Source organism: Sus scrofa, chromosome 7 (assembly GCF_000003025.6).
Source record: "Sus scrofa isolate TJ Tabasco breed Duroc chromosome 7, Sscrofa11.1, whole genome shotgun sequence".
Taxonomy (NCBI): domain Eukaryota; kingdom Metazoa; phylum Chordata; class Mammalia; order Artiodactyla; family Suidae; genus Sus; species Sus scrofa.
In genome coordinates, this window is record NC_010449.5 from 86,342,131 (window position 1) to 86,367,783 (window position 25,653).

General features: G+C 46.8%; 1 protein-coding gene across 1 annotated transcript in view; it reads left to right on the forward strand.

The window, feature by feature from the left end:
* The window catches only part of FAM174B (family with sequence similarity 174 member B), a 174,984-nt gene extending 160,161 nt beyond the window's left edge, over positions 1–14,823 (forward strand). Inside the window, exon 3 of the mRNA XM_013978276.2 lies at positions 14,369–14,823. Within this exon, the coding sequence (XP_013833730.1) occupies positions 14,369–14,402 (34 nt within the window). The 3' untranslated portion in view covers positions 14,403–14,823. The remainder of the gene's footprint in view (positions 1–14,368) is intronic.

A 25,653-nucleotide genomic window follows, 5' to 3' on the forward strand; every position in this document is an offset into this window, starting at 1 on the left:
GAGTTGGCTTCACTGTGCCTGGGGAGGGATCCGAGGAGGAGGCCAGCCAGAACCCCTGCCCTCCTCAAGGCTCTAATCTGGTGGGGAAAGCATGGAAACGGAGACATGGAATAGAGGACAGCGACAGCTGGGATGAGACCGAGAGTGTGACCGTCAGGAATAGAATCACGCTGTTGTCGTTGCTTTAACACGGGGTGTGTTTTGCACATTCAACTTATTTCCATGTTAATGGAGAAACTTTGAGACCCTTGGACGCATTCTTCCAGATGCTGCAACTTTGACCGTGTGAAGTTCATGAAACGATTCCTTTGGGGCAAGGTTCCCAAGAGGACTGGTATTAGATGGCTGTGGAAACAAAACAACTCATTCAGAAACCTCCTTGACGTAAACACATTTTATAAAAATCTGAGGCCAGCATGCCTGTCACCTCTCACTCTGAGGTAGGAGAGAGTAAGTACGGAAAGGACTCAACCAGGAATCTTAATCAATGGTTTGCCCCTGAGGTTCCCCAGCTCTGCACCGAGGTGCCCCAGGGGCACTGCAGCCAACTCCCAAGAGTGCCATTGAATATGTAAACAATTGCCAAGTGCACACAGTGATATCTATCAGGCTCCAAGCTTTTTTTGTTTGGAACTAACTGCTCATTAAAGGAACTATCAGGCACTTAGCCGAGGGGCACTGGAAAGCCTTCCCAAGGCAGGTAGTGCCCCTCAAATGGAGACTATTGGGCCACCATTGTGGGTTTGGTGTGGCGTCAGCACGTACACAATCTCAGGGCCCATGGCAATGGGTCCACTCCCAAATGCCTCCTCCGTTTCCTCTGCTGAGACTTGGCACTGGCCTGGTCATTTGAACTTGCCCATTTGTTTCTATAAAGTAGTCATATCTTTGGCATGAGCTTGATCTTGATTTTGATTCATGGTCCCTACCTAGAATTCGGCCCAGAGGCAGCCAGGACTCCTGGCTTTGGAGCTAAGAAGGAGCCAGTTAGTGCAATGGCTGTGGCAAAGGCCATGAGTTTTCATCCTCGGGGCAGACTTCCCACGTGGACACACAAAGATCAGCAAGGTCTGCCTTAAGGCCACCTGATAACGATGGCTGTGCCCCCACTTTCTGGACCTGGAGAAAAGTCCTCCCATTTTTCCCCGTGGGCCCCCCAGCATGGTCTCTGATGACCTCCCTTCTCCCATCAGCTTTCCGCTGCAGGCCCTGAAGTATCCTGTCCCCCTTTGTGCCCCTCCCCGAGACTGTGGGTCCTGCAGTCCCCCTGGCTTCCCTTGACCATTGCCTTCAACTGCCGTTGGAATTTTCTCTCGCTAGAATTCTCAGCGGTTGGTGGCCTGGTTCTGCAGCTGGGTGGATTATCAGGCCTCAGGGAGGTGGGCCATCCAGACCTCTGGGAGGGGACCTGGCAGTGAGCACACTGGAAATGCCCAGGGACGTGTGATGAATCCACTTAGGAACTTATTCCCTGCACGGGTTCTAGGCCAGTCACGGCTGCATGTGAGAGCCCTCTGCTCACTGCCTGATCATTTCCCAGGTGCTCTCCCTGCCTTAGCTGAAGAAAAACTTGATGTGGGAGCCTTGGCAGAGTCAGCAGAGGTTTGTGGGCTGGGGGACTTCGGCCTCCTCGTCCTGCTCCTTCATGCCCCCCGGGCTGTGCCTGTGTCTTGCCCTGGCTCTTGTGTCTTTTGAGGGGGTGATGGGTGCCCACAGAGGTGAGCAGGGCTGCAGGGAGATCTGTGTGCTGGATTTTGTCCTCTTTCCCCCTTCTCACCACTACGGGGACAGGAGACTCCCTGTCTCCAAGGTGGAGGTGTCCACTCCTCATCTACCTTGTTCTGGGGACCCTGCCTCCCCAGGTTACTGCATTCTTTTGTCGCCAAGTGTGTGCAGGGGCTGGGGGGTTGTGGTGGGGAGCTGGAGAGGCCTGGAGAAGGGTTGCCACCTACCCTGTGTCAACACCAGAGACTATTTTGGAGGTGAAAAGAAGCCCTGGTCTTTTCCACTTTTTTTGAGTGTTGAATATTAAAAAGAGAAATGGCAAAAAATTGGAACAAAAATTGTAGATGGTATATTCCATGTAAATGCTTAATAAATAATTTTTTTTTTTTTGCTTTTTTAGAGCCACCCTCATGGCATAGGGAGGTTCCCAGGCTAGAGGTCAAATCCGAGGTGTAGTTGCCAGCCTACGCCACAGCCACAGCAACGTAGAATCCAAGCCATATCTGCAACATACACCACGGCTCATGGCAACGCCAGATCTTAACCCACGGATCGAGGCCAGGGATCAAACCTGCATCCTCATGGATGCTCGTCAGATTTGTTAACTGCTGAGCCACAATGGGAACTCCAAACATCTTTTAACATCATACGAATAGAATGGCTGGGTAGACCTTCATTTGGAGAGAAGGTTCATGGCCAGTGGTTTGAGGCTCCTGGTGAATGAGGTTTAGCACATGTGACCCTCCAGTGCACTCTGCTCCTCTTCACTCACCGTGGGAGGTTCAGGCACACTGGGGGAGGAGGGGGGTCTCCTGCTGGAGGGCTCAGGGCTGGCTCGCTCCATCACCAAGGCCTAGAGATCAACTCTGTGCCCCTGGGCAGGGGATTGGAGCCCTGTGGCTGGGAGGGTTTCCTTTTTGGGCTGGGGTGAGCAGCAAAGGGACACAGCCAGGCTGGTGCCTGGGAGAGGGACCCCTCCTCCAGGTGGGGGCCCATCACAGGGAGAACTGAGCTGTAGTTTCCAACATGGGCAAAGGCACCTTAACAGATGGCTTCCACTCGGGCCTGAGATGGTTTTGAACCTAAGCCAAAGCTTCACTGCTGGGCCCAAGTTTCTGCTGGCTTCCTTCTGTGATGGTAGCAGCTCTGGGTTCACTTCAGGAAGTGCCAGCAATGGCCAGCCATTGTGCTCAGACCTGGAGATAAGTAATTGTCCCCAATGGATGACTTGGGAGGAGGTCAGCACAGGTGTGCTGGTCACATCCATGTAATGAGGCGAACCCTCTGGTCTAGTCGTGACCCAGTCACTGAGGAGGGCCGCCCACTCAGGGCCCTCATTCCTGAGCAGTTCCTGGAACAGAGGCGCCTGGGCTGAATCCTGATGAAGAAAGGACTCAGAGTGCTTGGGAGAGAATCAAGGGATGGGCCCCCAGCGTGGGCAAAGGCACAGAGGGGTGACAGTGGAGACGTGAAGGGAAGTGGTGGGAGGTGGGCGTGGAGAGGGAGGGCTGTTATCACATAGAGACTGGTGAGCAGCAGGGCCTAGACGGGTAGGGCAAGTTTTTTCTGATGGAAATTTGGCTCCAATCCGCACAGAACAAACCTAAGAGGGGCTGAGAGCCACTGCAATGGATGGGGCGGGAGATGAAGCCCAAGTGAGGGGGGAACGGGGTCGAGGACCTGAGTGGAGGAGAGGTGAGTGATGGTGTGTGTAGGAGTGGCCCCCGGAGATGCCATCAAGTAAGAAAGGAGCAGAGTTGGGAGGTGGGGGTGATGATGACAAGGTCTATTGTGGCCTCAGGGGAAACAGAAGGGAAGGTGTCTGTTGCTCTTGCCCCGGCCCGGGCCTCTGAATAAGAGCAGATGAGAGAGAGGTAGTCCAGGGAGGTGAGGAGGGGAAGAGGGTGTGGGTGAGCACAGATTCCTGGGGACAGATGTGTGAGGGGCAGGCAGAGGCGGCTGGGGTGTAGGTGGGGAGAAGAGCTTGGTGGAGAATCCAGAGAGTGCCGTAGGGGGCTGTCCCTGTGTGGCCACTCCTCCTCCTCTCCCACCAGCCTGCAAGTGGTTCTTTGAGGGCAGCGATCTGGCTTTTCAGGATTGTTAACCCTTATGGTGCCTGACACACAATAATCACAACGTTGGTGTTTGTTAAATACATTGAGCACAAATACAGCACGAAGGCCAGAAAAAAGGGGGGCCTGAAAATATCATCCAGTGTGTTTGGCAACAGGGGAGAGGCATTTGCCAGACCCTTTCTGGGAAGAGATGGGAACTGGTAGAAGGATGGAGGAGTGGATGCAGGTGGAGTTGGGTAAGGTGGGGGGGTGACCAAGTAGAGACAATGAGTCTCCCTGTTCTTTCTAGAAGTTTGACCAAGACGGGAAGCATTGGAACATTTATGAAAAATTAAAAATAACTTTTATTGTTCCTCCCTGCCCCCACCAAACCCCCTTCCCCAATGCATGTTCCTTGTAGAAAAAGTAGGAAATAAACATATGTAAGAAGAAAATGAAAATCACCTATAATTCCATCCATTAGAAATACGTACTGTTAACGGAGATTCCTGAAAAAACTAGAGTTGCTATATGATCCAGCAACCTCACTCCTGGGCGTATATTCAGAGAAAACTCTAATTTGAAAAGATACATGCACCTAAATGTTCATAGCAGCACTATTTATAATAGTCAGGGCATGGAAGCAACCTGAATGTTCGACAGATGAATGAAGAAGCTGTAGTATACAGATAGACAATGGAATATTACTCATCCACGAAAATGAATGAAATGATGTCATTTGCAGCAACATGGATGAACTTAGAGATTATCATACTGAGTGAAATAAGTCAGACAGAGGAAGGGCAAATACCAGATGATATCGCTTATATGTGGAATCTAAAAATGCAAATGAGGGAGTTCCAATTGTGGCTCAACAGTAGCAAAGCTGACTAGTATCCATGAGGACACAGGTTCAATCCCTGGCCTTGCACAGTGGGTTAAGGATCTGGTGTTGCCATGAGCTGTGGTGTAGTTTGCAGATGCAACCTGGATCCGGCATTGCTCTGGCTGTGGTGTAAGCTGACAGCTATAGTTCCAATTTGACCTCTAGCCAGGGAACTTCCATATGCCATGGAGTGGCCAATAAGAGAAAGAGAGAAAAAAAAAGAAGAAAAAAGAATCTGAAAACATATATGAAATTGAATCATTTTGCTGTACACCCAAAACTAATACAACATTGTGAATCAACTGTACTTCAATAAAATTTTTTTTAAACAAACAAATGTATAGTGTTAAGTCTTGGAGTCATCTCCTTCTAGACTTTTTGTTTTTGATAGTAGAAATGGTATTTTGCAGAACGGTCTTATTTTGCAACATATATTTTTCACTTAATACTTTTTTTTTTTTTTTTTTTGCTATTTCTTGGGCCGCTCCTGCGGCATATGGAGGTTCCCAGGCTAGGGGTCTAATCGGAGCTGTAGCCACCGGCCTACGCCAGACCACAGCAACGTGGGATCCGAGCCGTGTCTGCAACCTACACCACAGCTCACAGCAATGCCAGATCGTTAACCCACTGATCAAGGGCAGGGACCGAACCCGCAACCTCATGGTTCCTAGTCGGATTCGCTAACCACTGCACCACGACGGGAACTCCCTCACTTAATACTTCTTGAATACCTTTCTAAGCTACTCTTATTCAGAACACCCTTGACAATACTATCTACCTATCTACTATCTATGATTTGCATGCTTCAAAAATGCAACAGGTATAAAAGAGTTTTCAAGGAAAGTTGCCTTTTCTTGCCTGCCTCCCAGCCACTCTGCTCTTCTTTCTGGAGGAAAATGATATTACCTCGCAACATCCATTTTGGTGGTGAGATAATATTCCCATGCAGGTATATTCCAAAATTTATTGAAATAGCTTTCTGTCATGGAGAGTTAGGTGCTATTTAATTTTATTTCACTATTATATGTAAGTCCATGATGGAAATCTTCCAGTAACATCTTTGAACACATATCTTATTTTTTTTTTTCAGAGTAAGTTTCTAGAAGTGGAATTTTGGGGTTAGAAGGAAGAACTAATTAAACAAAACAAAACAAAACAAAGCCTTTCAAAACAGATTTTACCTCCAAGGAAGTTGATGTCAATTGACACACCCCAAAACATGTGAGTGCCTATCCCCACCAGCTGTGCCAACTTAGTGGGTAGGATGCTCATGGAAGCCTCCAACCCTCACTGTGGGTTGCACTATAGGAGAGACTAATGGCACCTTGAGGGACAGTAGGGACAAGGGGTTGAGAGAGCAGTCCTGAGTGCCTGGGAAGGGCTGACTCGGCAGAGGAGCAGAGAAGATGGAGCCATGGGAGGTCCTGGTGGCTCTGTTGTTGGTGGATGCCAAGCCAAGGACAGGCTCTTCATTTCCAGAAATCCCCAGGCAGAAGGGAGGGCCCCAGGCCATGGTGGGCATAAGGGCCTCAAAGAATAGGAACCAGAGGCAAGTCCAGGGACAGCTGGTACCCATGCTGGATTTTTGTTTGCTTTTCCCCTCTTAAGAGGCAATCCTGTGATTTCTTCACTGACAGCTTCTGATGTGCTGGGAGGGGTTCCAGGAGCAGTCTGTTGGAGTCAGTGAATGCCATTAGGTAAGCAAAGCCCTCCTCTCCCTAGATTTTGTCCCAGGCACAAAGTCTGGGGTGAGAGCTCAGGTCAGGTGCACTGAGAGGTAGGGCTCCTGGATACCCGACTGGGGAAAGAAGGCTATGGGCTGCTTACAACACACACCCAAATGAAAGAGGAGTCAGAGGAATGCTGAGGAAGCCTGCCACTCCCTCACTCATAAATCCTGGGTCTTTCAAGCAAAGATGGACCTGGAGGTAAACTTAGATGTTGGGATAGGCAAGATTCCCTCAGCATCCACACTACCTTTGGGACACTGTCAACATTTCTGCTTTCACCATGCCACCCCCAAAGGAGCCTGCTCTCTTTTTTTTTTTTTTTTTTTTGCACAGTAAGCTATTTACAGTTTTTCCTTAAAAAAAAAAAAAAAAAAACCACACACACACACAAACACCAAAAAAGACAAACAAGGTAATTTGGTTTACAATATGTAGTAGTTACTCGCTTTTGGGTTAGGGTTGCTAGAGATCACCCTGCATTGCTTCCAATCTGACTCCAAGTTCAGGAGCCCAAATTTAACCCCTCCCCTCCAGGAGCACCTTCAAGGACTGAAATTCACATCCCAGAGTACTGGAACCAAGAAGAGTCCCCATACCTCTCTGTTACAGCTTGCTTGTTCCCAATTATTAATTCTCACTGATGATTCTTTTCAAATTCCCAAGGCCTTGCTTTTGTTGCAGGCATCATTTCCAGAGCCTGCACTCCAGCCAGATTCTTTACTGGTCTCTCAGTAGCTTCCTTGGGCTGCTGTAACAAATTATCACAAACTGAGTGGCTTAAAACAGCACAGATGTACTGTCTTGTGGTTCTGGACCCTCAGAAGTCAGAAATCAAAGTGTCAGCAGGGCTGGTTCCTGCTGGAGGCTCTGAAGGAGAATCAGTCGCTTGCTTCTCTCCTGGCTTCTGGTGGTGGCTGGGAACGCCTGGCATTCCTTGACTTGTAGATGCATCTCTTTCATCTCTACCTCCATCTTCACATGGCCTTCTCCTCTCTATGTGTCTATGTCTATCCTCTCCTCTTATGAGAACACCACTCATTGGCCCACCCTCATCTCATATGACCTCATCTTAACTAATTACATTTGCAAAGACCCTATTTCCAAATAAGGTCACACCTTGAGGTTGTGGGGGACATGCATTTGGGGGAGTCACCCTTCAACCCAATGTAGTCACTCTGCCTTCAGACACTTCCATCCACCAATCCATTACATAGACCTTGTCAGAGCTATATTTCTTGAACCACATTTAGCAGGAGCATTTCACCCTCCCTCTAAAACCCTTCGCTGACTTCCCACTGCCAACAGAATAAAGTCCTATCTCTTTAGCTCAGCTTTAGAAAACTCAGAACAGTCTGGTCGCAATGCTATTTTTCGGATTCCATTTCTCCAGTTCTCCTGTTCACACCCTCCGATTTTATTTGAAAGGTTTTCCACTTTGTTGAACATACTGTAAGTGCTCTTGTCTCCTGCCTGGTCCTCTGTCCCTAGCCTAGATTCTGTCCTTCTCAAACACCCATGTCACATCACACTTTTTTTCTCTTGTGAGGACATTTGCAGTCAGTCAAGATCAAAGGGCTCAGTTCTGCTCACAGACTGACTTGACTCCCCACTCTTCACCACTTCTTGGTCTCTAGTGAAGCTAGCCTCTGCTGCTGGAATGAATATATATATATCTCTATACATATCTATCTATATATTTTTTTTAACTCAAGGATGAGCCTGGGTCTTATACTTCTTTGGGTCCTTAGATTTGAAAGTGGTGTGTTGAATCATGTGGCTTTGTGGTAAATGGTGGTGGATCCTGTTGCTGGGTGAGCTTGCCAGGGGCTTGGTGATTAAGGCTGTTACGTTCAATGCAGTAACCAGAGCACCTCATGCCTACAGCCCTATGATGTCTGGAGCAAACAGAGAGCCCTGTGCTGAGATGAAATGAGGGGAAAGGAGAGAATAGTTGTTACCTCATGAGTTAAGGGCACTAGTCTTTCAAAGGAAGGGTGAAATGACAGAACTGCTGCAGGAGAAGTGAATCCTCAAGGCTGGATGCCAAGGGGCATTGGGCTGGTGTGAGGGAGTTGTAATGATCCCTGGGGAATGCCCTGCCCCCACTCTCCTGAATAGAAAGTTGGTGAAAGAGATGCTGGTGGGGGTAGGGACTGGGAGGGAGGTATAATTGGAGCCATATCATGCAATGAATGGGTTAGATCCCAACGCCTTTCACTATTAGCTTTAATTGATACTCTGAAAAGTTGGAAGTAACTAGGTGGTTTCATTCCAAATATTATCAGTGTCTTTTGCTAGGCATTCCACCCCTCCCACCCCCAAATGGATGTGATTGGCCACTGGCTCTTCAAATTCTCTCTCAAAGCTTTGCATCTTCATGGGTACACATGAAGAACTTGGTTCATCCAGAAGCAGATCTCCTCTAAACTTCCTTGTCTCTTGCACTCTGTTCTTCCTGTCTGATTATGCTTCGGTTGCATCAAAGCCCTGCAGGCATTGCCCTTGGGAATCAAGAAGTAGTCCACCCAAGAGAGAGGAGAGGAGGTATAAAGAATTGGGATGAGAATTCTGGGCAGATGCTCACAGTATGGGCTCTGGGCTGAGCCCACTGACATGTGACATTCTGCTTTTCAGACATACCAAGACAAGTTTCCAACATCAAAATCTTTGAAGCTAGCAGGGCTTCTTCTTGATGGGATAGGTTTGACAATGCTCCCTTATGGGGTAGGTTTAGAAACCCAAGCTTAAAGAAATAGCTGGGGAAGAATGTTTGCATCTCGAACTGTTGATGGGCAGCTTGTAGTAGTAGTTCTGAACCTTGTCCAGTTGACTCATAAGTCCATCTGTATGGTCTTACCTAGCTGGGTGCAGAAAATATCTGTCTTATTGTAAAAATAGGCAACCCTTGACTCCATTAAAAAAGTTATAGTTTCTTAGACATTTCATCTCAAAGGTTTGCCAGTTTTCCTCCTGATAAATTGCCAGCTTGGATATTTCAGCAGTCAGTAATCAACACAAGAGGAAGGATTTAGCAGAATTTCCTTAGTAGATCAGTCTCCCATGCAAAGTACTTGTTTGCAGGTCTTAACAGCAATTCCGCTCAGGTTCAAACAAAGCAAAAGTCGACCACACAGATAAGAATGATTCCAGCTGAGCTGGTCCTATCCATCTACACAAAGAATATGCATGGGTTTGAAAGGTTTTGAGATTCAGGAAGGGGAGAGGAGATAGGAGGAAAAGGATGCATTGTTCATAATTCTGCTCTTAAGCAGTGATTTTTTTCTCCACTGCTCCCTATTACTAGAATTTTCCATCCACCTCTGACAAAAAAGAAGTACAAAGAAGATTTGATACCAAGTAAAACATGAAAAGATCTTGCAATGGTTCAGTGTCCTGGTTGTGACTTGGAATTACTCATTAGATTAAAAAAAACCACCCATGCCCAGGTAGGCTTCACAGCTGAGTCTGGAGCAGAGGTGGCTGGTTACTGTGATTCTTCTTGCCACTTGCCATTTCCATTGAAGGAGACTGGGTTTTGTCCAACTCTTAACTTCTGAAACATCGAGGTTTCTAGGTAGTTGCTCCTGTGTTTCTTTTTCCAACTAGACAGTGAATTACTTGAGGGAAAGGATGATATCCAGTTGACTTTACATCGGCAGGATTTAGCTCATAAGAAGATGTATACTTTTTTTTTAAAATGACAGTAGTTTAAAAACAGCAGGACTCTCTGTAAGTGTAGGACATTATACTCATGTTTTCCTTCAGAGCATGTAAATTTTTTTTATTATTATTTTCCCACTGTACAGCAAGGGGGTCAGGTTATCCTTACATGTATACATTACAATTACATTTTTTCCCCCACCCTTTTTTCTGTTGCAACATGAGTATCTAGACATAGTTCTCAATGCTATTCAGCAGGATCTCCTTGTAAATCTATTCTAAGTTGTGTCTGATAAGCCCAAGCTCCCGATCCCTCCCACTCCCTCCCCCTCCCATCAGGCAGCCACAAGTCTCTTCTCCAAGTCGACAGAGCATGTAAATATTTTATATAGGTTGCACCAGGACTGGGGTTCTGATTCATAGCATGTGGGTGCGGATGCTGGGGATGGAGAGTGAATTAGTTTCTTATCACTACCATTACAAATTACAAGAAGATGAGTGGGTTAAAACAACACAGATTTATTATCTTACTCTTGTGCAAGTCAGCATGTTCAAAAGGGGCCTCACTGGGCTAAAATCAAAGTGTAGGTAAGGCTATGTTCCTTTAAGAGGCTCTAGGAGAGAACCTCTTACTTACCTTTTCCCATTTCTAGAGGTAACCTGTATCCTTTGGCTCCTGGTCCCTTCCTCCGTTTTCAAAGCTAGCATCATCAAATCTCTCTCTGACCTTCCTGCCTCCCTCTTTCACTTCCAAGGGCCCTTGAGATTATACTGGGCTCACCTGGATAATGCAGGATAACCTCTCCATCTCGAGGTTACCTGAATAGCAGCTGATGTTCCACCTGCAACTTTAACCCCCCTTGCTATGTAACATAAGGTGTTCACAGGTTCTGGGAACAGGACAGGGATATCTTTGCAGTGTAAGCAACATTGTGTCCACTGCCGAAGGGCACTTGGGGACTGTCATCTGGTGTCCTCATTCTACACTTGAGGAAACTTGGGCTCAGAGAGTTTCTGTGAATTCAACTCTTTTTTCCCCACAGGAGGGTAAATTCCCTTTGAGGCTGGACCCCAGAGCCCTAAGCAAGACTTAGTAGAAGGCCGTTGGCTTCCTCTTCCTCTAGTTCTTCCTTCTACACCTGTGCCTCAAGGCTTTCCTGCCCCACTCGGGGCGGGGGTGGGGTGGGGAGTGGGGTGTTGGGGTTGGGGGCACATGGGGCACACCTCCCCCTCAGCTAGACTGAATGGAGGGTGGCCACTGTGTGGAGTCAGAGAATGGATGTGTATGTGAGAGCCTTATTGTTTTGGCAGAAGCATGAGCTCTCTGTAAGTGTAGGACAGTTGATGCCATGGAGCCCACTGGCTGGTGACCCCTGGATGTCGGAATCCTGGAATTTCTCCCCTAGCACGTTGGCCAAGGGGAGCTAGGGCATGAGCCCCAACCAGCTGGCTCACAAACGACAGTGACACTGTGGCCCGGGAAGCTGTGTGGGTTTCTCAGTCTGGAAACTCTATTGGGCCAGGGCTGGCTTCTGGCAAAAGAAGGTTTCAGCTCCCAGGTGTCCTCTGAGGAGATGCTGGTGATTCCAGTATCAGAGCCCAAGTTGAGGGCAGTAGGGGATCAAGTAGGCACAATAGCGGGTCTCCTCCCTCAAATTCAGGGTCAGAGGAGAGGACCCTGCATGAGACTTTGCTTGGAAAGAACAAGCCAAGATCTGGGGGAGGCCAAGGGAGGGGGTCCCTCCATCCATATCCCTCCATATTTCACACAGCACCTGGCCCTTCACGCTCACGACTGTATGCACAACCACATGCCAATGCGTGCCTGGCCTCTGGCCAAGGACTCAAGGGTCCAGGAAGGACCTGGCTTGGACAGTGAATTCCTCAGAACTCTGAGAGGATTCCAGTCTTGAGAGGAAGATGAGGCATTGAGGAGAGACCACTGGCCTGACCAAGGAAGGAAACTGGGGGAGCTGCTGTGACTCTGCGGAGTCACCTAGGGCCGCAGCATGTGCCTGAGTCCCACCTGGGGGAGTCGCCTCAGTGTAGTACTACAGAGTTCCTCTCCATCCCCAGCAACTGGTGAGCGATGCCCAGGGGCGCGTGGTGAGAGGCGAAGCCCGGTGTCTCCCCTGCAGCCAGAGCCTGAGCCCTGTGGCTGGGACCCTGGAGACTTGGGGTCACAATGCGTGAGTGTTCCTGCTCCTGAGAGGAAGTCTTTAGCACGGTGTACTGACCTATATCCAGTGTTCCCTAAGGGATGACTTGAGATTTGGAAAGAGCATTTGCAGGGAAGTGTGTACGGATGAAATTGGGGAGAACATGCTGAAAGGACCCCAGGATCTGGCTGGGTTGGTTATTGCGGTGTTGGGGGAGGATGGAGGGGAGAGGGCGCTTCCAAGGAGACCCACTGCCAAGGAAGAATGGGGAGAGGGTGCTCGTCGTCAGCCTGGGGGACACTTCTTTTGTGAAAATGAGCCCTAGCTGGGGAGTGATGACCAATGATGCTTATTACCAGGTAGTGAAGGAGGTGCTCTGTCCCCACAGCAGTGCCAAACGCCTGTGGACTTGGGGGAGGAGAGAGGCCCCACACACCCATAGCTGCAGACAAGCTCCCAAGGAAGAGTCATTTCAAAAGCCCAGCAGCCACCCCTCTGGCTTCCTAGCTTCTGACCCAGATGCCCAGTGGGAAGCCCCTCCAGGGCGTGGGGGGAAGCGGGTCCTAAGGGACACAATGTTCCCCGTAGCCACTTGGGCTCAGGGGCCTCTGAATGTCTCCCTCAGAGGCTGGGCAGCTACCCTTGATGGGCCCTGGACTCTCCTGCCAGGAGTTCCTGGGGTGGGAATTAAGATTTCCTTTCAGGAACCGAGTGTTCAGCTGGAAGAATGTAAAGTAAAATGATCCACGAATGTCCTTACTCCTTCTCCTGGGGATCCTGGCAGCTCGTGAGATGTACAGACTGGAATAAGAGAACCCAGCAGACGTGGAGAGGGAACAAGAGGTAAGGTCTGCGTGGAAGCAAGGCTGCTGGGCAGCCTCTGAGACCCTCTTCCTGGTGGTGAGAGCTGTAGCATCCTGGGAGCCCACTGGATGGAGCTCACGGCTTCTGGGCCAAGGGCTGCCCCTTGGGGACCAGTGAGCTTGTCTGCATCTGGCCAAGTTTGGGTTTCTTGGAGGGACCCTGACAGCCTCTGTGGTGGAACTACCTATTAGTGGAGACTGGCTCTTGAGCAGAGAAAGGGCTGTAGGTTCTGGAGCAAGAAGAGCCCCCCACCCGCCACCAGGATGTCCGCATGGATATAGCGTCCATGTAGATGGAGTCCACATAGATGGGTTTAGCTGAGAAAGCCCAGACCTCCGCATGGCATCTTCCAGTAACTTCTGGGAGAAACTAAAAACTTCGGAGAAATTGAATCCTTTCCTAGAATTTCTATCCTGAAACCACCAGTCAGGTTTCTGTTTTGAACCCAGTTAGCACAGGGGTTAGATGATAGCTGTCAGGTAATGTGTTTGAAAATCTTGATACGGTGAAACGACCATCATTATTTTGAAGTTCTGTGATGTATGTAATTGGCTGTGGCTCTAGATGAGTTTCAGTCTGCTTTGCCAAAGTCGATAATGTGGCCATGAGCATTACCGTAACCTCATGAAACCTGTGGATTTATTTGGGAAGCAAAGACACAGCCATTGGGTTGGGTGTTTTCACTTAAGAGCAGTGTGCTCAGAAAGGTAGAAAGCAGTGGTTAAGGACACAGCCTCTGAGGTCTGCCGCCTGGCTTTGGGTCTCCACTTTGCCTCTGAGCGTGACTTTGGACAAACTCCTTCATCTTTGTCCCTCAGTTCCTTTGTCTGTAAAATGGGGATAAAAGCGATATCTCACTCCTAGGGTTCTTGTGAAGATTGAATGAGTTAATAGATGTAAAATAGATAGAACAGTGATTGGCATGTACTAATGACTCCAATGTCAGCTAGTGTCATTATCTCTCATTTCATATCAGTGCTTGAAAAATGTATTTCCTTCGTGTGGATTTTGCAATGTGCTTTTAGAGGAAAATTTAGTCCTTCCTTCTTCTGTCCTGACAGTGTGCCCGCCCAGGAAATGAGATGGTTTATGTTTTGGGACAGATGATTCTGGAAAGATGTTAGGGATGTTCCATGGGGATGGAATCTGCACCCGGCACCACTCATCTGCACCCGGCACCACTCATCTGCACCCGGCATCGGCTCTGTGCCCTTTACAACAGCGCGGGCTTTATAAATGGTTGGTGAATAATTTCTGTACACTCACCAAATTATTTTTGGTTGTTTCTAGGTCCAGAGCCCAGGAAAATGTCATTGGAGAGTAGCCAGCATGGAAATCCCACAGCGTCCCTCCCTCTGGCATTCTCAGATCCTCTGGAGCTGGGAAGCTGGCATTGAAAAAAAAAATGAAGATTTTTGAAGCTGCTGCAATGGATTTTCTGTTTCTTTCAAGATTCTCTTCACATCCTCTCTGCTGAAGGCTCACCTTCTTTGCTATCAATACTGAAGACAATGGCGACATCCATGAGGCCTGGGGTCTGTGACTCCCAAGCCAGCCGTGAGATTTTAGTCGAGACATTTGGTATCTTCTCAGAGAAAAATAAGAATGTCATAGCCATCTCAGTTGAAGGGATAGAGCTTATAAAATGTTTTGAAAATAGGAAAAGTGGCAAATTGGTCTCCATGATATGTAGAACTTGATGTCACTTGCTCTAAAAGTCAAAATCTCAGTGAACAAAGTCAAAATCTCAGCGACTCCGAGTGCTGTTTACCTGTGCTGTGTTTGTCCATCCTAACTGTTCTCCTGTAGTCCTAGGGTTTTTTTTTTTTACCATAATAGCAAGAAGCCTTTCATTTATAGAGTGCTCTCATTATATTTGCATCAAGCAACTCCTTGCATCTTTCCCACTCTTCAAATGCATCATTGGTTATTAGTTTAATTTACATATTTATATTATTTTAATATCTTGGCCCTGAGACAGTTGGCCCCTCAAGTTCCACTCCACAGATCTCAACCTGGTTGGCTTCCCCCTCTCCCCTTCTCCCCCTTACTCCCCACAACCCAGGGCTGCCAGGTGCTTCTTTGAACGGAGGGGGTATCAGAGGTATAGGAAGTACAGCTCGTGAGCCTTTTTAAGCTGGAGGCAGAGGATGACCTTAGGATGACCTTTTCAAAAGCTGGTCTAGGGCCTGGTCTATCATGAGATCCCTCTCCCAGGGTTAGTGGCCTGGGGGCTCCTAGCAGTGGTTGACCCAGTTGACTCTCTTCATTGTAGGAAGGATAGACTTTGCTTCTCCCATGCCCCGAATGGCATGTGGGGCGGTAGTGGGGAAGCAACAGTGGTTGAAGCAACTCTAACCCCAGAGCTGCCTTGGACTGAGACGAAAGGCAGGGGATAAAAATGGGTGGGAGTTGGTGCTTTGTATTTTTTTTTTTTCTTCCATTGGAAGGGAGGGAAGTTGTGAGGAGAGTAACAATGGCTTTGGAAAGGAATGTCATGTTTATTTTGAAGGAGACAAGAGTAGGATGGGAAGTTAGCCTGTTCTTTCCCAAGAGAGTTTACACTGTGGCTCTGGGGATAAAACGGCTGCTGTTTCTGAGTGCTTGTTATCCATCCGGCACGGGTGAGGCACCACTGGAGAACTGGGTATGGATTTCTCGAGTCGCAAACTCCAGTGTACATGAAACACGGTCAATAATTCAGTTTCTATCCAGGGTTCTCATTTTTAAAAATCTACCAGTAGAAATGATTGATTCAAGATAATTCAGCCAGGAGTTTCCATCGTGACTCAGTGGTTAACGAATCTGACTAGGAACCATGAGGTTGCAGGTTCGATCCCTGGCTTCGGTCAGTGGGTTTAGGATCTGGTGTTGCTGTCAGCTGTGGTGTAGGTTGGAGACGTGGCTTGGATCCCACGTTGCTGTGGCTCTGGTGTAGGCCGGCAGCTACAGCTCCGATTCGACCCCTAGCCTGGGAACATCCATGTGCCTTGGGTGGGTGTGGCCCTAGAAAAGACAAAAAAAAAAAAAAAAAAAAAAAAAAAAATTCAGCCAACCTGGGGTTTCTTAGCATGCTTGGAAATTGGCAACTTTAAACTTTTATAACCCATCACCCTTTCTCCAGAGATTTGCATCTAAGATCTGAGGGGCCATAACAGATACTGAGCGGTGGTCTTGGGAGCTAGTTCCCTTGGATCCTACCCTGACAGGTGCGGGGCTGTGGGCCTTCTCCCAGCCACTTCTGTCTGTGGCCATCCAGCTTGGCTGTCCTGAAGCCCCGAGAGGCTGCAGCCCTGGGACAGTTTTGCAGTAGGTTGCCCTCCCTTGCAAGCCTGTGGGCAGATCTTTGGTTTGCTAGGCCGGTGTGGGCCTCAGGGACTCTGCAAAGCCAAGCTATCCTGCTCCCTCACCACCCACTTGGGCACTGGCCTTGCCTTGGGAACCCCTCCATCTCTAAGGTGCTGGTGCAGTGGGGGTACTTCCAGCAAGTCTTCCTCCAGACGCACTTTATGCCACCATTTGGCTTTCTCATCTTCTCCAAGGACACTGTTTGCCTTCTCTTTGCACCTCACCTCTAACAGCTCAGGCCTGGGCAGGGAGTGGATGCCACCTGGGTGAAGAAGAGTAGCGGCAAAGATGCACAGACAAATATTTTTTTTCTTTTTTTTTGCTTTTTAGGGCTGTACTCACGGCATATGGAGGTTCCCAGGCTACAGGTCTAATCGGAGCTGTAGCTACTGGCCTACACCACAGCCACAGCAACGCCTGATCCTTAACCCACTGAGCGAGGCCAGGGATTGAACCCAAAACCTCATGGTTCCTGGCCAGATTTGTTTCCACTGCGCCACGACAGGAACTGGCAGACAAATATTTTCAAGTCTTGTGTGTCAGCTGCACATTCTCACTGCTTCAGCTATTCGGAAGTGTTTGCTGCATCTTCAGGAAAGCAGAAGCACATATAGGGGGAGGTGGTTTATTCTCTATCACGAGGTGGTAAATGGCAGAAGTGGGGCTCAGAGCGAGGGCTTCTTCGCCCATCTTGGTCCATCCACTCACCAGGCCCTGATGTCCAAAATGAATGCACTTCTAGGTGTGTGCTCTTTTAAGGGCAATATTGGGGTGCCTTGATCTTTTCCTCTTTCTTCAGCATTCTTTTACAAGTAAATTTAATGTTTAAATTAAAAAGAAGCAATTCTCTATTTTTCCTGAGGAGTTTTCTAAACATGCCTGAAAGGATCCAGAACTCCCAGGAGTCTTCAGGCCACAGGCACCCTACGATTAGATCTACGTTTCCTGAAGCAGCGGAGTTCAAATTAATAAAGGATTTTTTTACCCTATTCTGTTGTGTTATTGTCTTACGCATTTCCATAGTCCTACTTCCTATTCAAATGCATCACTGGTTGTGTTATTAGTTTCATTTACATTATTTTAATATTTAAAAATATTCTAAATTTAATATTTTTATTTAATATGTATCAATATATTTAACATATGATAATAGCTATATATTTAATATGTATCATTAATCTAATATGTTTCTGTGGGTTGAACTTGGAACTTTACCACAAACGATTGCATTATTTACTTTTTTAAGGCTGCGCTGGCGGCATGTGGAGGGCCCCAGGCTACTGGTCTAATCAGAGCTGTAGCTGCCGGCCTATGCCAGAGCCACAGCAATGTGGGGTCCGATCCTCATCTGTGACCTACACCACAGCTCACCAAAATGCTGGGGATCCTTAACACACTGAGCAAGGCCAGGGATCGAACCCGCCACCTCATGGTTCCTAGTCGGATTCATTTCCACTGCGCCATGATGAGAACTCCCGTTATTTCTTTAGGAAAAATATTTCGAGTTTCTTACCCCATGTCTAGACATTTTTTAGAACTCCTGGTTTTTAGTGGGGAGACTTTTTATGTTCCAATATTAAATTTCTGAAAATTCTCTCAGGGGCAGACAATTTGAGAAAAATGTGCTATTTTATTGTGTTAGCCTAAAAGGCTAGTTCCTACAATAGTGTATATTGCTGGAAAATGTAGGCATGAAGTTTATATAACAGGATGGGTTATTAAGAAAACAGACTAAGGGAATGGTCCTCTTTGCCTATCCTCATCCCAGGCAAGACAGGCCAGTGGCATTGGTTTATTCATGTTTTTTCACTTTTCCTAAGATTTCTCTTCACTGGTTATTATTTCATGTATATTTTAATGAAAACCAAAGAGATTGAATGAATCTGGGCCACTTAGTGACAAGAAGAATTAGTTCATTTTCAGCCAGTGGACAAATCAAGCCACAAGACATTGGGTACCTAAGGCCCCTTGAGGGAATTATGGCCAAGAGCTGAGGAATCTGGGATGGCAAGAAGGGCTTGAAGAAGGCTTAATGGAAGTTGTACAACCCAAAGACAGTTTGCATTTTCCTCCAAGACTGGGAAAGGAGAGTGGGGGTTACATATCTAGAAAATTCAGGCTAGTGTGGCGTTTCACAGACATTTCCAAAATTTCAGGGGCACTGATCCTAGCTGAGGATTTGATTTTCCACATTTTTTTTTTTTTAAATACCAACCAGGGATTTAGGAGAAATGCAACCAATGTAGAAAAATTCTATACACAAATCCCAACCAGAAGGCCAAGTGGTCAAGGGAAAGGGCAGAATTTTTGACCTTTCCACTCAGCCTACCTCCAAATAAAAACAACGGAGATGGCGAGTCAAGAAAATGAGAAAGATGGAGCTCCTGTCATGGCTCAATGGTTAAGGAGTCCGACGAGGAACCATGAGGTTGTGGGTTTGATCCCTGGCCTGGCTCAGTGGGTTAAGGATCCCTGGCGTTGCTGTGAGCTGTGGTGTAGTTTGCAGATGCAGCTCAGATCTGGCATTTCTGTGGCTCTGGCATAGGCCGGCGGCTATAGCTCCGATTAGACCCCTAGCCTGAGAACTTCCATATGCTGTGAGTGCGGCCCTAAAAAGACAAAAAAAAAAAAAAAAAAAAAAAAAAAAGAAAGAAAGAAAATGAGAAAGATTTATGTGAAGCAATAGGAGAAATGGGGGGGGGGTGTCTGTGTCACACAGAAAACAGCAGAGGAAGATCTTGGGGTCAGGGCAGGCCCTGGGCTGGGAGGGCCTCAGCCAGTGGTGAGAGCCCAGCTTCTTTCTCCCCAGGTGAGACTATGTTGAGATGGATCTTACACCCACAATTGCCCTGCAGGAACCAGCTGGCAGATGTCCTCTATGGGTTTAAACTGGCTTCTTCCCAGCTCACCCCCTATCTCTTGGTTTTCTCCTGTGAAGCTCTTTCTTTTTATAGCGTTTGCACACAAACCCTTGCTTCACAGCCTGCTTCTGGAGAGCCCGACCTAAGTCTTTAGTTCTTGACTCTGAGCTACAGTGGAGGGAGTGCTCGTGGTTAGCTCCTACCTGCCTACTAGTCAGCATGTAGAGGTGTTCTTTAATTACGAAAATCTTTTGAGAAAGTCTCCCACCTTGAGCCATTAGTGGTTTGTCTTGGGGGCATTGTATTGGGTCTCCAGGACCTTGAACAAAAGTCAGATCCCTGCTTGAGTCCTGAATAAATGTTGTGCATGGTGGCCATGGACTGGCTTCCATCAGAAGCCAAGGAACCAGGTAATAGGCAGCATGAATACAATTTGCAAATAATAAGGTGCTTATTGCAGGCCTAGGGTAAGAGCTGACAGAGGAAGTGACAACAGGAGACAGAGAAACTAATAATAGTGAAGTAGTTAATGGAGATGCCTCCTTGTGGAGCAGTGGTAGCTGTTCTGTCTCCAAATCAGGAAGCTGTATGGCCAGTCCTGTTCTGGTTACTATTGCTGAGTGACAAACCACTCCCAAACTTAGTGGCTTAGAATAACAACAGCCATTTGTTTCTGCTTCTAAAAGTCTGCAGTTTGGGTTGGGCTCAATGAGGACAGCTTGTCTCTGCTCCATGCCATGCCAGCTTGGGTATCTCGCCTGGGCCTGGAAGAAGCCTTCCAAGAAGGCTTGTTCACTGGCTGGCAGGTTGGGGTTGGCTATTAGTTCTTGTCCATGTGAATCTCCTCATGTTAGTGGAGCAGATTGTGCTTGCCCACAGTGTGGTATCCAGGTTCCAAAAGCAGGTGACCCAAGAAGTGGAACCTGATACAGCATCACTTCTGCTGTATTTTATTGCTCAGATGGTCACAGAGCCCAGATTCAAGTGGAGGGGTTAGAGACCCCACCTATCTGTGATAGGAGAATCAACCAATTTTTCAGCCATGTTTACTTATTTTTCAATTGAGGTGTAGTTGATTTACATGTGTCAATTTCTTCTGTATAGCAAAGTGATTCGGATATCTGTATCTATGTTTTCTTTTTAATATTCTTTTCCATTATGGTTTATCACAGGTTATTGAATATAGTTCCTTGTGCTATGCAGTAGGACTTTGTTGTCTATCCATCCTACATATAACAGTTTGCATCTCCTAATCCCAAACTCCCAATCCATCCCTTTCCCACCCCCCTTCTTTCTTGGCAACCACAAGTCCTGTTTTTAAACTGCCCCAAACATCTTCCATCAATTTGAGGTTGCAGGAAAACTGAGAGTCACCTTCTATTTTCTATACCTATCTATATCTCTGTCTGTCTATCTATCTATCTATCTATCTATCTATCTATCTATCTATCTATTTATCTTTCCTTTTTAGGACCACACCTGCGGCATAAGGAAGTTACCAGGCGAGGAGTTGAATCGGAGCTGCAATAGCCATCCTACACCATAGCCACTGCAATTTGGGATACAAGCCACATCTGCGACCTACACCACAGTTTGTGGCAACACCGGATCCTTAACCCACTGAGCTAGGTCAGGGATCAAACCTGCATCCTCATATATACTAGTTGGGCTTGTAACCCGCTGAGCCATAAAAGGAACACACATATAATCTGTATTTATTTATTTATTTATTTATTTATTTATTTATTTATTTATTTATTTTGACTGTGCTCATGTCAACATAAGTTGCTGGGCCAGGAATTGAACCCATGTCATAGCAATGACCTGAGCCACAGCAGTGACAACACTGGGTCATTAACCACTAGGCCACCAGGGAACTCCCCTATTTTTATATTAAATGCACCATTAAGACCTATTAGTGTTTTTTTTTAATTGTGGTAAAAATACACATAACATGAAAGCCAGACATCGCCCCCTGAGCTTCCCCTACCCAGGCTCCTTAGTCCATCTGTCCATCCATTGCTTGCTCTGTCTACCATCCAGGCAGCTGTGGATAGAATATTTACCTATAAGTGCTTTTGGCGAACACCACCTTGGAGGCTGCTCTGGCCCTGAGAAACTTCCAAGACTAATCTCCCAGGAATCCACCATACAGGTCAAATCACACAATGACAGTTCCTAAGAGCATCCGCATTTCCCCCTTTGACACTAACAAGTCACACCAGGAATCAGGCCCACCATCCTTATTGCTACTAATGAGCTGGGGAGAGTAAGCAGGTGAATTAAAATGTCAAGATGTGCTTTTTTTTTAATGGAAATTTAGTAGCTTCTTTATTTAAGATTCCCCTGGTTATTGTACATTTTTGATTCAGTTCCACTATTCTGAAAAAGTTGATTCTGATAAGTTTCTGCCGTCTTTACATATTGTTGGAGTCTCTTTTCCATTTTAGTGACATCATCAGATCTACTGAGTTTAATTCTACAGCATCTCTAATATGGCTTCTTTTCTTTTCTCTCTCTTTCCCTTTCTTTCTTTCTTTTTTTCTGTCTGTCTGTCTTTCTTTGTGGTTTTCTTTCTGCCTTTCTTCCTTCCTTCCTTTCTTCCTTCCTTCCTTCCTTCCTTCCTTCCTTCCTTCCTTCCTTCTTTCTTTCTTTCTTTCTTTCTTTCCTTCCTTCCTTCCTTCCTTCCTTCCTTCCTTCCTTCCTTCCTTCTCTGTCTTTCTGTCTCTCCTTCCTCTTTGTTTTTAGGGCCATACCTGAGGCATATGGAAGTTCCCAGCTATCAGAGAATACAGTTTCCCAGAAATTGAAGCTATAGTGGCTGGCCTACACCACAGCAATGCAGGATCTGAGCCACATCTTCGACCTACACCACAGCTCAGGGCAACGCCACTTCCCTGACCCACTGAGCAAGGGATTGAACCTGTGTCCTCACAGATACTAGTGGGATTCGTTTCCACTGTACCACAGCGGGAACTCCCATAGAATATGGCTTCTTTTTATCCCTCCCTACTGCCATCACTCTGAGCCAGGCTGTCATCATTTCTTACCTCATTGCAATGGCTTTCTAACTAGTCCCCTGTCTCCAACCTTATTTTCCTACAAACTAGAGTATGGTTTTAAAACATACAATTTGGGAGTTCCTTGGTGGCCTAGCAATTAAGGCTTTGGCATTGTCACTGCTGTGGCTTGGGTTAGATCCCCGGCCCCAGGAACTTCAGAAAGCTGCAGGCGAGGAAAATATAAATAAATAAAACACAAGTCTGCTCAGATTACTCTTTGGATTTTGGTAACTCTTGTTTTTAGACAGACCTAAACTTTCATCTCTTCTCTCACTCTCTGAGCTTTAGCCATATTCACCTCTCTGAGGGACTTTGGGTGGAATCTTCTTTCTGCACGGAATGCTTTATCCATCATTTCATCTGATTAATGCCTATTCACCTTTTAGGTCTCAGCTTAGGCATCACTTCCTAGTGGAATGCTTCCTTGATTTGCTCAGACTGGGCTCCCAGCACCTTACATTTTTCTTGTGTATCACTTGGTTTAAACATTTATATGTACAATTATTTGATTAATGGTTGTTCTGCTAATTAGACTGTAAGTTCCACAAAGGCTTTGTTCGTTTGCTCACCACTTATAATTCCACTATATAGTACTATGCCTGCTATATTGAATGATATCCCCCCAAAGATATATTCGCATCCCAATCCCCAGAAACTGTGAATGTGGTCTTATTTGGATCTTTATTTACATCTTTGCAGATGTAATTAAGCTCTTGAAATGTGGGGATCATCCCATATTATTTGATGGGCCCTAAATCCAATGACCAATGTTTTATAAGAGACACACAGAGGAAAAGGCAGAAGGGGAGGCATTGTGACTACAGAGGCAGATATTGAGTGATGTGACCACAAGCCAAGGAATGCCAGCAGATACCAGAGGCTGAAAGAGGTGAAGAATGGATTCTCTCCCAGAGCCTCTAGAGGGAGCCTAGCCCCACTGACACCTTAATTTTGGACCTCTGGCCTCCAGCACTGTGAGACAATAAATTTCTCTCTCTTTTTTTTTGGTCTTTTTAGTGCCACACCCATAGGATACGGAAGTACCCAGGCTAGGGGTCGAATCAGAGTTGTAGCTGCTGGTCTACGCCACAGCCAGAGCAACTTGGGATCTGAGCTGCATCTGTGACCTACCACAGCTCTATGACCTACGCCACAGCTCAGGGCAACACTGGATCCTTAACCCACTGAGCAAGTCCAGGGATTGAACTGGAGTCCTCATGGATACTAGTGAGGTTTGTTAACCACTGAGCCATGACAGGAACTCCTAAATTTCTCTTGTTTTAAGCCACCCCATTTGTGGTGATTTCTACAGTTGCCACAGGAAACTAATATATCTGGCATGCAATGAATTGGCAGTAAATATTGTTTGGATAAACAAAACAGTAAGAATTTTACAGGCAGACCCCAGAGATATTGAAGATTCGGTTTCAACCCATGGAAATAAAGAGAATATTGCATTAAAGTGAGTCCCATGAATTTTTTAGTTTCCCAGTGGATAGAAAAGTTATGTTTCTACTATTAAGTTGTGTTTCCATTATACTTACATAGTCTATTAAGTGTCCTGAGGCCTCTCCCCTTGTCTTATAAGCAGCTACCTCCTCCTCCCGTGTCTCTAGAGGTTTTCCTTCTGTGTCTGTGTTCTGAAAGGACACTAGTCCTATTGCAGTAGAGTCTGCCCCAGTGTCCTCATTTTACCTTAGTTGTCTCTTTAAATGCACTGCCTCCAAATATACGGACATTCTGAGGTCCTGAGGATTAGGACTTCAATGTTTAAATTTAGTGGGGTGCTAGGGAGACCCAATTCAGCCCACAACAAGCACCCAAGCAGGGAAGAGAAATTCCAGGCTCATTCTGTGTTTTCCACTGGCATTGCATGGTCACCAGAGGCTTTGCCCTGCTCCTGGAGAGGATGAAAATCCTGGCTCCCTGCCCAGCCTTTTCTGACACCATGCTTTTTGAGGGCTTTTTGTGTCAGAGCATCTCATCACAGCCATTTGGGGGTGGCTGACAAAGCCCCTCCTGTGACCTTTGCAGCTACTGGTGGAGGGAGGGGCAATGTTCTGTGCAGTGTTTGGTTGGAGTGGATGGGTTACTATCTCAAAATCTTGCTAAGCTGCCCTTTTCTTGGTCCACTGGCTAGAGGGTTGGCTTTTACTGCCTGTGCCATTGGCAGACACCTAGTGCAGGAGAATGAGGCAGAGGATGGCTTTCTTCCACCAAAGGCTGTAGCTTGGTCAGGATACACCTTTCCTGCAGCTGCAACTCAAGTTCTCTTTGGGTTCCGAAAATCATCCCTCCTATGCCCCCAGGCCCACAGTTATAAGGGTTCCCACTATTGCCAGCTCTGGTGTGTGCCATCTTCCTATGTGTATTTCCCCTAAACACGCCCAAGCCTTTGAATGTGACCTCTTTGCTAAACTCTCTTCAGTTGCCCTGTTTGAGTGCTCCATTAGCATCTTGCCAGCAAACTGACCAGTCACCATGTGACTATATTCTGGCCGAGGAGAGGTTGACAAGTGTCACGTGGCATCTTCTGTGACCTTTCCTTAAGCATTGCCCTACCTTTGCCTCTTCTTCATTGTCCTGCCTTGGATATGAAACTACCATCTGTCTTGGATGCTGAAGATGAAGGCAATGTCGTGGGCTAGAAGGAGCCTGGCTCCTGAGGACATTATGGAGAAGGAAGGATGTCAGCTGTGTGATTTTTGGGTGAATTTCTTATTTATTTATTTATTTTTGCTTTTTAGGGCCACACTTGCGGCACATGGAAGTTCCCGGGCTAGGGGTCGAATTGCAGCTGCAGCTGCCGGCCTATGCCACAGCCACAGAAACGTAGGATCCAAGCCTCATTTGCAACCTACACCATAGCTCATGGCAACACTGGATGGATCCCTGACCAACTGAGCAAGGCCAGGGATCGAACCTGTGCCTTCATGGATACTAGTTGGGTTTGTTACCACTGAGCCACTACAGGAACTCCCACTTAATCTTTCTGAATCATTGTTTCCTTATCTGTGACATGGGTCTTAATACTAGTTGCTCCCGAGGCTTACTACAAAGATAAATTGAGATGATTGATATATAAACCTTTACCTAGAAAATGCAAGCAAACAAAAGAGGCCCAATAAATATTGTGAATTTGTCTTCAGTGAAAACTCCAAACCTTCATACTCCTGCAGGGAAGACGTACGGCCTGTGTTTACTTTCACCAAGGGTATAATAACACCTTAGATTTGCAGTTTGCAAAGCACCTTGACATTCATTATCATATTTAATCCATGCGACACCTCTGGGAGGGAGGAGG